Source organism: Salmo salar, chromosome ssa22 (assembly GCF_905237065.1).
Source record: "Salmo salar chromosome ssa22, Ssal_v3.1, whole genome shotgun sequence".
In the NCBI taxonomy this organism is placed as follows: domain Eukaryota; kingdom Metazoa; phylum Chordata; class Actinopteri; order Salmoniformes; family Salmonidae; genus Salmo; species Salmo salar.
In genome coordinates this window covers 52,446,918-52,461,200 of record NC_059463.1, presented here as the reverse complement: position 1 = coordinate 52,461,200, position 14,283 = coordinate 52,446,918, and the positions used below count along the sequence as shown (strand labels likewise).

The 14,283-nt window shown below is 43.1% G+C and overlaps 1 protein-coding gene across 1 annotated transcript in view; it reads right to left on the bottom strand.

The window, feature by feature from the left end:
- Nucleotides 1-14,283, bottom strand: part of LOC106583700 (leucine-rich repeat-containing protein 3-like) — a 43,405-nt gene that overhangs the window by 15,684 nt on the left and 13,438 nt on the right. Inside the window, exon 2 of the mRNA XM_045705318.1 lies at nucleotides 11,208-11,355. Within this exon, the coding sequence (XP_045561274.1) occupies nucleotides 11,208-11,355 (148 nt within the window). The remainder of the gene's footprint in view (nucleotides 1-11,207; nucleotides 11,356-14,283) is intronic.

Sequence of the window (14,283 nt, the reverse complement as noted above, 5' to 3'; positions counted from 1 at the left end):
GCAACAGTTTGGGGAAGGCCCTTTCCTGTTTCAGCATGATAATGCCCCCATGCACAAAGCGAGGTCCATACACAAATGGTTTGTCAAGATCGGTGTGGAAGAACTTGACTGGCCTGCACAGAGTCCTGACCTAAACCCCATCAAAGACCTTTGGGATTAATTGGAATGCCGACTGCGAGCCATGCCTAATCGACTAACATCAGTGCCCGACCTCACTAATGTTCTTGTGAATGGAAGTAAGTCCCTGCAGCAATGTTCCAAAATCTAGAAGAAAGATTTCCCAGAAGAGTGGAGGTTGTTTTAGCAGCAAAGGGGGAACCAACTCCATACTAATGCCCATGATTTTGGAATGAGATGTTCGACGAGCAGATGTCCACATACTTTTTGTCATGTAGTGTACATTCTTTATGAGGATTGCCTGCTGCAGTTGTTCGAGAGATATCCAGTTAACAGCCGAACATGCAACATAGAGAAGACCAGAAGGGCACCCTCAGCATCACGTAGACATGCCCTCGCTGTGAGCATTCCTGTAAATGAAACAGGGAGGACACTTGAATCAGGTTGGTGACATTTGACCTGGTTAAAGGTCAAAAGAGTTTTGAGTTTTGTCCCAATTCACCTTGATAACCTAGCCTGGTGGAACCAGCCTGATCGCTGTGTTCACCATTCTATTTCACTTTACATATCACGATATCTGAAGTGGAATAGAAAGGTGAATGCAGTGATCAGGTTGTTTTCACCAGGCTAATCATAACTACCATTGATAATGTAACCAGTGCTCTGTGTGTGTGTTTGTGTGTGACTGACCAGTATATTTGATGAGGGTTCTGGAGCTGGGGTCATTGTCCATTTGGAAGACCCATTTGCAACCAAGCTTTAACTTCCTGACTGATGTCTTGAGATGTTGCTTCAATATATCCACATAACTTTCCTCCCTCATCATGCCATCTATTTTGTGAAGTGCACCAGTCCCTCCTGCAGCAAAGCACCCCCACAACATGATGCTGCCACCCCCGTGCTTCACGGTTGGGATGGTGATCTTCGGCTTGCAAGCCTCCCCCTTTTTCCTCCAAACATAATGATGGTCATTATGGCCAAACAGTTCGATTTTTGTTTCATCAGACCAGAAGACATTTCTCCAAAAAGTACGGTCTTTGTCCCCATGTGCAGTTGCAAACCGTAGTCTGGCTTTTTTATGGTGGTTTTGGAGCAGTAGCTTCTTCCTTGCTGAGCGGCCTTTCAGGTTATGTCGATATAGGACTCATTTTACTGTGGATATAGATACTTTTGTACCTGTTTCCTCCAGCATCTTCACAAGGTTCTTTGCTGTTGTTCTGGGATTGATTTGCACTTTGCGCACCAAAGTACGTTCATCTCTAGGAGACAGAACGCGTCTACTTCCTGAGTGGTGTGACGGCTGAGTGGTCCCGTGGTGTTTAGACTTGCGTACTATTGTTTGTACAGATGAACGTGGTACCTTCAGGCATTTGGAAATTGCTCCCAAGAATGAACCAGACTTGTGGAGGTCTACAAATTTTTTCTGAGGTCTTGGCTGATTTATTTAGATTTTCCTATGATGTCAAGCAAAGAGGCACTGAGTTTGAAGGTAGGCCTTGAAATACATCCACAGGTACAGCTCCAATTGACTCAAATTATGTCAATTAGCCTATCAGAAGCTTCTAAAGCCATGACATCATTTTCTGGAATTGTCCAAGTTGTTTAAAGGCACAGTCAACTTAGTGTATGTAAACTTCTGACCCACTGGAATTGTGATACAGTGAAATAATCTGTCTGTAAACAATTGTTGGAAAAATTACTTGTGTCATGCACAAAGTAGATGTCCTGACCGACTTGCAAAAACTATAGTTTGTTAACAAGAAATTTGTGGAGTGGTTGAAAAACGAGTTTTAATGACTCCAACCTAAGTGTATGTAAACTCCCGACTTCAACTGTATACAGGGGGGTGCCGGTACAGAGTCAATGTGCGGGGGCACCGGTTAGTTGAGGTAGTATGTACATGTAGGTAGAGTAATTAAAGTGATTATGCATAGATGACAACAGAGAGTGGCAGTGGTGTGGAGAGGGGAGGGGGGGAAAATGCAAATAGTCTGGGTAGCCATTTGACTAGTTATTGAACTCAACCTGCAGGAGGATTGTTTGTTGTGATTGAGTCAGGGGAAACACCTGCGGGCAAGGTTCTGACAGATGGGTGTGTCTTGGTGGTGGCAGGGACACACCCAAGAAACACCCACATCAAACCACACCCTCAAGCCAACTCAAGTTTGGCTTCTGTTATGGTCACCAGCATTTCTTGAGGATCCAGAATCCAACAGACGTGAATCCCAGATATTTATAATTAACTTGTAGATTCCATTTGAAATCAACCAAACCGTAGGTCTATTCTAATTTCTGTTTGTAGTTGAATCCTGGGCTGAATTTAAACAATAGCTGTCGATGACTTCCCAAATGCTATATAGGCCTAAATAAATAAAGTATGGTTACTTTTAATTTGATCTGTTGAACCTAGCCTTTGGAATGACTTATTTAGCAACAAGGAATCTATTAAGTGGAGATTTCTCAACAATCATTCTTACACTAGCTCATAAGTTGTAGTCAGTGACCAATAGCAAGGCTGGGCTTGGTTAAAACCCAGGATGGGAGACCGAAGACATACCTGTAGATAGATCAATTCTCCAGTAGGAGGTTGCTGCCCAGCCTATAGTTTTTTTTCTTATCATGGATATTACATTGATGATCTGACATTGTTTCAAAAGGTACAAATTCAACATATTTTATATAAGATTTCAATACAAGATGTTGGAAATTGGTTACCATGACGACATCATCCTGTGAATGAAATGTTACCGTCAAAACGGCACAAATGTATGACTTTTTTCAAATCCAATGTATTTTCCAAATAGATTCCATGTCGCAATACGTTGACACATTACATTGAAACAACATTGATTTAACCAGTTTGTGCCCAGTCAACCTCCCTCCCTCCCTCCCACACACATCTGACAAGCATGACATTGCAGTAATTTACTCTCATTTATCTATTATTAAATCAATCTCCCCACAGATCATCCTTAATCATGTTAGTGAGGATACATCTCAGTGTTTACAGTAGCCAGAGACATTAAGGTCTGTATCCCAAATGGCCCCTATTCCCTATATAGTGTACAACTGTTGACTAGGGCCCTGGCTAGTACACTATACAGGAAATAGGGGGCCATTTGAGACTCAATGGGATGGATGTCTGAGTAGCACCGCTGATTCACTATACCAGACCAACACATCAATCCTCCCTCACCGTGTCAATAAGAACAGAGCGGGAAGAGACACAGCGCATGGGTTGTGTCGCCCTATGGGACTCCCAATTACAGCCAGTTGTGATACAGCCTGGAATCAAACCAGGGTCTGTAGTAACGCCTATAGCACTGAGATGCAGTGCCTTAGACCACTGCGCCACTCGGAAGCCCCATGGCATGTGTTAGGTCGGGTTGGAGCTATCTGTTGTCACAGCTGGAAGGGACACAGACGGGCTGGGCTGAGCTGGGGACTGGGCTGGGGACTGGGCTGGGGACTGGGCTGGGTTGGAGATAGCCTATCACTATATTTCAAACCAACCACTGACGTGCATGGCCAAAGAGCTATTTTCATGTGTGTGATAGAAGCACCAGAAAAGTAGCTCATACCTACGGTAAAATATGGTGGTGGTTTTATGGGGCTACTCTGCTTCCACTCGTCCTGGGGCTTTTGTTAAGGCCAAAGGCATCATAAGCTTTACCAAGTACCAAGACATTTGATCCAAAAACCTGGTTGCCTCTGCCAGGAGGCTGACACCTGGCCATAAGTGGATCTTCCAGCAAGACAATAACTGCAAGCACAAATCAAAATCCACAACAACAAAACATTTATTGACCACAAAATCAACATTTTAAATTGGTTTAAATTGAAGAGGGCAGTGTATACGTGCAGACAAAGGATATTAAGGATCTGGAAAGATCCCTCCCAATGTGTTCTTCAATCTCATAAAACATTGTAGAAAAAGGATCAGAATCATTATCCTCACAAGGGCACAAGGGGAGGGTGTTAGGGGCAGCAGGTAGCCTGGCGGGTAGGAGTGTTGGGCCAGTAACCGAAACGTTGCTGCATCTGATCCCCGTGCTGACAAGGTAAAAATCTGTTGTTCTGCCCCTGAGCAGGGCAGTTAACCCACTGGTTCCCCGGGTGCCGATGACGTCAATTAAGGCAGCCGCCTGCACCTCAATGATACAGAGGGGTTGTGTTAAATGCGGGAGACACATTTCAGTTGAATACATTCAGTTGTACAACTGACTAGGTATCCCCCTTCTCCTGAATTATTAAAAACAGAGGTGCCAATAAGTTTCACCCTAACTGTTTTTTTATTATTACTCTAGTTAAACAAAATATTTTTCTCTGAGCAAATGTATTTGTATAAAATAATTTAAAAAAACATTGTTGCATACAATATATCTCAGTATTTGTATTATTTATTTTATACAGTCTTTTTTTTGCTTATCTTTATCAATAATGATGGACCTGACTGTATAACGTGGTTATCCCATTATCAGAAACAGCCTGGTCTGGGCTGTACATGTATTGTCTTGCCCAGCCAGGGAAAGCAATCTATACTGTAGCTAGACTCCTCTGAAACGTGGGTGATTGTCTAGAAGTATACATTAATCCAATGATCGTGTCCGAGTCCTGGTTAAAATCTGGGTAAAGTATCTACTGGGTTTTATGTAGGCTATCTACCGGCCCAGCAAGGAAACATCTGATTCATGACTGCAGGAGAATATTCCTCGTTTGTTTATCCCATGGTCGAGACGTGGCCTCAGTTGGTTCTGGCCCAGCAAAATTAAACTTCAGTCAGAATGTGATGGGTTTAAGTATAAGATCATTTATTAAACCCATTAGTCCTGGTTAGAATCTGCTGGTCCAGCAAGGAGACAAACTATCTGTAAAACCCCAACACTATCTTAGACTCCTCAGTCAGAATGTGATGGATGACTGCAGGAGAAATATATATGTGTTAAGCTCATGATTGAAAACAGCCTGGGTTGTATATCTGCTAGCTCGGGCATTAACTATGATAGCAAGACTCCTCAGTCAGAATCACATGAGCGACTGCAGGAGAATGTATTCCATGATTAGGGGCGGCAGGTAGCCTAGTGGTTAGAGTGTTGGGCCAGTAACTGGAAGGTTGGTGTATCGAATCCCTGAGCTGACAAGGTAAATGTCTGTCATTCTGCCCCTGAACAAGGCAGTTAACCCACTGTTCCTAGGCCGTCATTTTAAATAAGAATTTGTTCTTAACTGACTTGCCTAGTTAAATAAAAAAAATCATATCTGAGATGGTTACAAGCTGGGTTGGGGCTATCTGCTGGCTCAACAAGGAAAATCAAACTTCTGACAGCAGGAGAAAATACAACATATGTTTATCCAGGAAAAGCTAAAAGCCCTACTTACCAAATGGTGACTGTTCTCATCAGCTGGTTATGGTAAGAAGCAACGCTGAAATTTCAGTTGAGTATTGAGATATTAGAGTATGCACTTTATACAATTATTTCTAGAATCACAATCATACTAATCAGTACAAATGATCTATTTTCCCCCATTCAGTCTACCAGAAAATATGGGAAAGTTTTCAATTTTACAGTCCACACTGACCCACATTCTGGTTCCATATAGGTGACTGACAATACTACTCTCCTGTGGTTCTGGTTGTTGTCAATCTGAGCGGTGGCTAGACACACACACACACACACACACACACACACACACACACACACACACACACACACACACACACACACACACACACACACACACACACACACACACACACACACACACACACACACACACACACACACTATAATGTCCACAGAGCGAGTCCCCTGTGCTGCCTGTCTGTCTATCTGCCTGACAGACAGAGAGATGAGCTTCAGTACATTATTACCTTATAAACCCATTATAACAGTTAGAAGACAGAGCAGCAATCCAGAGGAAACTACCACACCAATTAACACACTTGAAAACAATCAACTGTTGTATTTTGGGGACTCCACAGGAATAACAATTAGAGAGAGGGAGTGTGAAAGACAGAGAGAGAGATGACAGGCCAGCCAGTGCTTTTATCACATATATTTCCCCAGGGCAGTTGATGATGAGAGAAAGAAAGAAAGAAAGAAAGAAAGAAAGAAAGAAAGAAAGAAAGAAAGAAAGAAAGAAAGAAAGAAAGAAAGAAAGAAAGAAAGAAAGAAAGAAAGAAAGAAAGAAAGAAAGAAAGAAAGAAAGAAAGAAAGAAAGAAAGAAAGAAAGAAAGGAGAAAACGGGAGACTGGCACAAATCACAGTTCTGCTGTGTAACAAACAGCCATTAATGATACCTTCCTGCTGGGCAACAAACCAGTTATGATACCTTCCTGCTGGGGAACATTCAATTTACCATTTAATCTTACCTACACATACTATATGAATCAATACATGTTCTGTTAGAAAAAGTCATTGGCTCAATTTACAGTACAGGTTCTTCTTGATTTCATTCAACAATTGAATTTTCATCTTATAACCTGTCTGGAGCTACTGGGGAATACAAACACATTTACTAGAAAACTAAATAATTCAATGTTTTGAGTTGCTCAATCTCTAAATGAATTGGCATAGGCTAATTGTGTAATAATGAAAATAATCTCAGAAGTACTTATTTAGAAAGCGACAACATTTGTTATTGTACAATCACATCAGTCTATAAGTAAGAACTTTAGCCCAGTTTGATCATAGGCTAATTGTCTCTTAGTTGAATTCATAGCCTATAATGAAAACAGAAAAGATCATTTAAGTGTCTACCTGTAGCATGTAACCGCAAAAATGATTATTCAAGTTGGAATTCACACGAGACGATGTTGACTCTCCTCTTGGTTTCGGTCCGACTCCGATGTGTTCGTTTGAGTTAATCTCATGACAGCGCGTCATATGTTAATCCAGCTGTCATCATAACCGATATTCAGAAGTATCAGTAAAATCACATCCACTCCTCTTAGTTTAAAGACCTTTATCAAACTGACTCGCACTTACCAATAAAATGAAAATCAAACTCTCTTCTCTCTCTCACTCTGGCCTCTCTCTCTCTCTCTCTCTCTCTCTCTCTCTCTCTCTCTCTCTCTTTTAAAGGGGCCGTTGTGTGATGTATTGTTCCTCTCTTGACGAAAAGGTGGGAGACCTTCCCTGCAGTCTGGGTATAAAGTGTTAATCACCTCCCCCAATTGTTTTTATCACAAAGTATTACAATTATAATAATTAGGAACATAAAGGCAAATTAATAAACAATTCAGTTGTTTTTTCACGTTTGTGTTCTAGACCGTCAATTATTACAGTAAATATGGAAAATATATGACAGGCTTAATCAAGAGTATTGATTAGGCTATTTATTTTTGATTGCAACACCCATCTATCTATCTTGTTAGTCCAATCATGACTTGACCTGAGATAAATGTACCTGTAGCTGTGCAGTTGTCAATAAAAGACAAAGAGGCTGAGTGGCTAAACACAGATCGATGGATGGGCAGACTCACAGGCAGACAGGAGAACTTCTCCTCCTTTTCCCATCACTCTTATTAATGAGGAAGTGGACACATTACTATTTACCCTTCCTGAAAGAGTCTAAACAAGGCTAAGACATGCTAACCTTAGACCATTACCTTAACAGGGGAGGTTAGCATGTCTTGGCAGTATGATCTTTGACCCTCTGTAACTTTCTCACTCATCACTATTCTCGATTCATTCAGGATTATCCGTAATCATGGTAGCATCAACTTTAAGGTAGAAGTGTTTAGAAACATATTCTATTCTTATATACAATAAAAGTGACTCCAAAATGACACAATACATTACTTACCATTCATTTCTATTGGGCAAAAAATAATACAAAACACATCCAAAACGAATTGTAAATGCATCCAACAATTTGTAGTCACAAGCTTGATGTAATCATTGTGTGCCAGAAATATGGGACCGAATACTAAACTTTTGACTATTTTATTCATAAGAATCTTTAGAGACGTCAATTTTGACCTCTACCTTTTTGCGTAAATAATATATTACTTGTTAAACAAAAAATCATACAATATACAGCTCAGTATTTTAATTATTAGTTTTATACAGCATTATTGCAAATATATATCAAGTGTGTCACATATGTACATACATACATACATACATACTGTGGCAAACCTCTTCAAAGTTAGGAGCGTTTGTCACAAATTAAGTGGGAAACTGTCACCAAAGTCAGCCCAGAATGAAAGTTCTTTCGAACATGACAGTACCTGTGTGTTTGTTTCGCTGTCCTGGTCCACCCAGGCCGCAGGTAAGGTCAAGGATAGCAGGGTTCGGTACACAAATCTGGTTCTCGTAGGTCCAGGTCTAAACGCCAACAGGTAAGTCCAAAACAGTCCAGCTCGTACACGATAAATCCAGCCAATGTAGATTGTCTCTTTCTCTATGGTTCATAGATCCTTTCCGCCCTCTCTCTCTCTTCCTGGTTTTTCTTGACCTTTTATCTGTGGGTCGGCTCCACCTTCTGAGGGTTCCCTTTGCTTCTGGGAATTGTGATCTGTAGTTCTGATCGGGGTGGCCATTTTAGTGATCGGGCAGAGCCCGTTTATTAGTTCTGCCCTCACATATCTGCCATTTATCACTCGACCCCCTTCTTTGCCACAATACATACATACATACATACATACATACATACATACATACATACATACATACAAATAATTTTCTGAATATGAAGTGACAACCAATATCATAGTATTTTATGAATTTAGTTGTCAGGGGCAACGCACAATAAATATTACACCAATACCACATAGCTCATTTCCATCAGCTAATTGCATCTGTACTCCATGATGGCTCCTGAGTGGCGCAGCAGTCTAAGGCACTGCATCGGTACTCCATGATTGCTCCTGAGTGGCGCAGCGGTCTAAGGCACTGCATCTGTACTCCATGATGGCTCCTGAGTGGTGCAGCAGTCTAAGGCACTGCATCGGTACTCCATGATGGCTCCTGAGTGGTGCAGCGGTCTAAGGCACTGCATCTGTACTCCATGATGGCTCCTGAGTGGTGCAGCGGTCTAAGGCACTGCATCTGTACTCCATGATGGCTCCTGAGTGGTGCAGCAGTCTAAGGCACTGCATCGGTACTCCATGATGGCTCCTGAGTGGTGCAGCGGTCTAAGGCACTGCATCTGTACTCCATGATGGCTCCTGAGTGGTGCAGCGGTCTAAGGCACTGCATCTGTACTCCATGATGGCTCCTGAGTGGTGCAGCGGTCTAAGGCACTGCATCTCTGTGCTAGAGGTGTCACAACAGATATCCTGGTTTGACTCCAGGCTGTATCACAACCAGCTGTGATTGGGAGTCCCATAGGGCAGCACACAATTGGCCCAGCGTCGTCTGATGTAGGCCATCATTGTAAATAAGAATTTGTTCTTAACTGACTTGCCTAGTTAAAATTAAATTTCAAAAATGGATCAGGACAGTAATCTCATTCTGCTGGCCAGCGGCTGACCAGCACATGTGAGATTTGGTGCTGAGATTATGCAAAAAATATAAACAGGACACTCCATAGGGTTCTCCCCAGGGGAAATGACTCGATTGGCTGACAGCTACAGTGACACATATTCATATTTCCTTCTCCTCCTACCTGACATCCTTCCTCTGCAACTATCCTACAGCCATCAACAGATTTAAAACTATTATATTTTGATATTGTCAAAGAAATAAATAATATATGTGGAATCCTTAAGAGTATTCTCCTCTTCCAAAGCAAACTGAAAATATTAACTAGCATTCAGTAGGATATTATAGAAACTACATCTCAGTACCCAGACCCAAATCTGTCCGGAGAAATGAAACCTGTACAACCTGTCTTGCTCCCACTAGGGTTTACAACAATGCTGTATGTAGTATGTACGGTTCAGTATGTCTATGGTTACTATTGCTAATCTCTGGTTTGGTCTTCCCACACTTGTTATTTCCCTACAGACAAGCAGTAAAGCTAAAGATATTTTTTGTTATTTAATGAAATATACATGCTCGCCATAACTTCCTATTTCCTAGTTGTGATGTCGGTTATATGACTTTGTTTCATTCATGTGCTTTTTGGTCAGAACAACAATTCTTCAACTAATAAGATTTTAGCTTGCTAGATAATCTAGCTGACGTTGCTAATAAATAAAGTTAGCTAGCTTGCCTAACATTGACAATATGTTAACCTTTATTTAACTAGGGAACTGAATTAAGAACAAATTGTTATACCACAGCCAACGGTGCGCTGCTCTCTGGGACTCCCAAACCCGACCAGATGTGATGCAGCCTGGATTCAAACCAGGTACTGCAGTGATGCCTTTTGTACTGAGATACAGTGGCTTAGACCACTGCACCACTCGGAAGGCCCATTATCTATATTGATAAGGTTTTAGTTGTCTCAAATGGATTTGTTGTCATCTTTTGGTTGACAAGTTAAAAGGTCAGTGGTGAAACATCACACATGACAACTCGAGCAACAACATTTTCTCAAATTTTCCAACTTGTAATTCCAACTTGGAGGGTCGTTCAAGTGAAACATCGCAGTTGGAACTATGAATTTCCAATAACTCTGATAGCACGTGAACGCGACTGTCACATCCATATCATCTCCCCCACTCCGGGAGCTCGACGTCACAGGTCTACTAACCACCGGTCCTGGCAACCCATCTTTACGCACACCTGGCAACCATCATTATGCACACCTGCGTCTCATCATCATCAGTCACACCTAGACTTCATTACTCCCTTGATTACTTACCCTTTATATAGCACTCTTTAGTTAGCAGTCATCAGGTGGTATTGTTTATGTTTCCATGTCAGACGTTTCTCTTGTTGTGTATCGCGGCATGCTCGTTATTATTAAACTCACTAACTGCACTTGCTTCCTGACTCCCTGCATCTACGTTATAGAATACTACCTCATCCCTCCTATGTCGTTAGATCACTACTGGACTCCTGACGTCCTGACGCACGTCTCCAGCCGCAGGACGACACCGACCAAGAGGACGGCCCCTGAAAGCGAGATCTCAGATGATGTTGAGATCTAGAATGTCGCCCAGCGGAACCTAACACCGCTCATCTGGACCGTACCTTTTCCAGTCCACCAGGTACTGGAGCCAACCCCCACGCCGTCAGGAGTCCAGGAGGGATGTGATGGCATAGGTTCCCCTCGATGTCCAAGAGAGGTGGAGGGGTGTTGTGGGGGACGACATCAGCCAAGGGACTAGAAACCACCAGCCTGAGGAGGGAAACATGAAAAGAGGGTGCACCTGATAAAGGTGATGCATTTGTGCTGTGTACTTACTGTATGACAGGTGTGAACTGGTCACAGTGAGAACAGGTGGTTCGATCAAACATTCAGTGGAATATAATGTGAAACCTGTGTAGTTCACTCCCTGGAACAACAACCCACACTAGCACTCTCCAAAATGCTGTATAGTTCATGCCTGTATAAACCCCTATCTCGGTCTTTCTCTAGCCCCCTTCCTTGATTTTGACATTTTCATGTCTCTCTCATCTTCTCCCCCTCTAGCTTTCCCTCTCCCCTCTCTCTCTCTCCTACAGGCTGTGATAACTGCAGTATTCAGGGCAGAATTAACTTCACTAGATTGTCCATAATGCAAAATAAATAGCACTTCCATGGGACGTAAACCATGTGAAAGTCAATGAAGGATTGTGTCAAACTGCATGACATTGATTCGATTTTGTTTCTGTGTACTTTAGATTATTTTTGTCCAGACACTATTCTGGATATGTATAAAAACCCCTCCTTTCCTTGATTGGATCGAGACCTTGGTTTTGGCTCAGAAGAAATGAGAGCCTCACACATTAATAACAATACCACTAAAATGTGTTCTGTGAAGGCAAAGCTTGAATGGCACTTTTACCTGTACATCGTTTTAACATAAACCCCGGCAAGGGATAAGAGCTTGGCATTCAATTAAAGACCTTGAATCATTGGTACTTGCCTAAACTTTACTAAATGACACCAATTGTCTCTATCTCTGAGTGGGCTCTACACAGAGCATGCACCGAGCAATTCCTTTCTGATTAACGTACAGAGTGAGGAGATGGGGGGAGGTGAGACAGTGAGAGAGAGAGATGAGTGGGCTAGTGGTGGGGAGAGAGAGAGCAAACAATGGCTCAGGACAGAATAAGAAACTAAGCATCGACTCATGTACATGAATGAATGTATGAACAATTTGAAGGACAATTAAATGAACTAACTACATCACACTGAGGAACACTGACAGACATAATTAAAAATAAATTAGATAATTTGTTACCGCAGTGAATGTAGGAGAATAAAACAGCAGAGGATTGGCAGGGGGACAGAGAAAGAGAGACACACCCTTATATTAACAGGAGATCCATGACACATCCTCCCCTACTTAATTAGTAGTAAATTGACTGCAGAAATCAGTCGTATAGCTGCTCTCGTCGTCACGGCACTATGTCATGACGAGAACCGCTCATGTCATAGGGAAATTAATTTCTGCGAATGAATTATCATGACTGATTATGGATGCTTCGATGTCAGAGATGGACGAGGCTTGAGAAGAGGAGAGATTGGTCTGGCTGTTTGGTCTGAGAGACGAGGCTTGAGAAGAGGAGAGAATGGTCTGGCCTCGGCCTGTTTGGTCTGAGAGACGAGGCTTGAGAAGAGGAGAGAATGGTCTGGCTTCAACCTGTTTGGTCTGAGGGACGAGGCTTGAGAAGAGGAGAGAATGGTCTGGCTTCAACCTGTTTGGTCTGAGAGACGAGGCTTGAGAAGAGGAGAGAATGGTCTGGCTTCAACCTGTTTGGTCTGAGAGACGAGGCTTGAGAAGAGGAGAGAATGGTCTGGCTTCAACCTGTTTGGTCTGAGAGACGAGGCTTGAGAAGAGGAGAGAATGGTCTGGCCTCGGCCTGTTTGGTCTGAGAGACGAGGCTTGAGAAGAGGAGAGAATGGTCTGGCCTCAACCTGTTTGGTCTGAGAGACGAGGCTTGAGAAGAGGAGAGAATGGTCTGGCCTCAACCTGTTTGGTCTGAGAGACGAGGCTTGAGAAGAGGAGAGAGGGTCTGGCATCGGCCTGTATTAGTCTCTTGTGATGACGAAACCTTGAGTAGCTGGCTGCTCTCACGTGAGACTTGGTTCTGGGCTGCCAAGTCTAGTTGTGTCATTACTCTCTATGGTCCCAGTGTTAATGCCAGCAGTAAGGAGGGAGAGTGACTGTATGGTCCCAGTGTTAATGCCAGCAGTAAGGAGGGAGAGTGACTGTATGGTCCCAGTGTTAATGCCAGCAGTAAGGAGGGAGAGTGACTGTATGGTCCCAGTGTTAATGCCAGCAGTAAGGAGGGAGAGTGACTGTATGGTCCCAGTGTTAATGCCAGCAGTAAGGAGGGAGAGTGACTCTCTATGGTCCCAGTGTTAATGCCAGCAGTGAGGAGGGAGAGTGACTGTATGGTCCCAGTGTTAATGCCAGCAGTAAGGAGGGAGAGTGACTCTCTATGGTCCCAGTGTTAATGCCAGCAGTAAGGAGGGAGTGTGACTGTATGGTCCCAGTGTTAATGCCAGCAGTAAGGAGGGAGAGTGACTCTCTATGGTCCCAGTGTTAATGCCAGCAGTAAGGAGGGAGAGTGACTGTATGGTCCCAGTGTTAATGCCAGCAGTAAGGAGGGAGTGTGACTGTATGGTCCCAGTGTTAATGCCAGCAGTAAGGAGGGAGAGTGACTCTCTATGGTCCCAGTGTTAATGCCAGCAGTAAGGAGGGAGTGTGACTGTATGGTCCCAGTGTTAATGCCAGCAGTAAGGAGGGAGAGTGACTGTATGGTCCCAGTGTTAATGCCAGCAGTAAGGAGGGAGAGTGACTCTCTATGGTTCCAGTGTCAATGCCAGCAGTAAGGAGGGAGAGTGACTGTATGGTCCCAGTGTTAATGCCAGCAGTAAGGAGGGAGAGTGACTCTCTATGGTTCCAGTGTTAATGCCAGCAGTAAGGAGGGAGAGTGACTGTATGGTCCCAGTGTTAATGCCAGCAATAAGGAGGGAGTGTGACTGTATGGTCCCAGTGTTAATGCCAGCAGTAAGGAGGGAGAGTGACTCTCTATGGTCCCAGTGTTGATGCCAGCAGTAAGGAGGGAGAGTGACTCTATGGTCCCAGTGTTAATTCCAGCAGTAAGTAGGGAG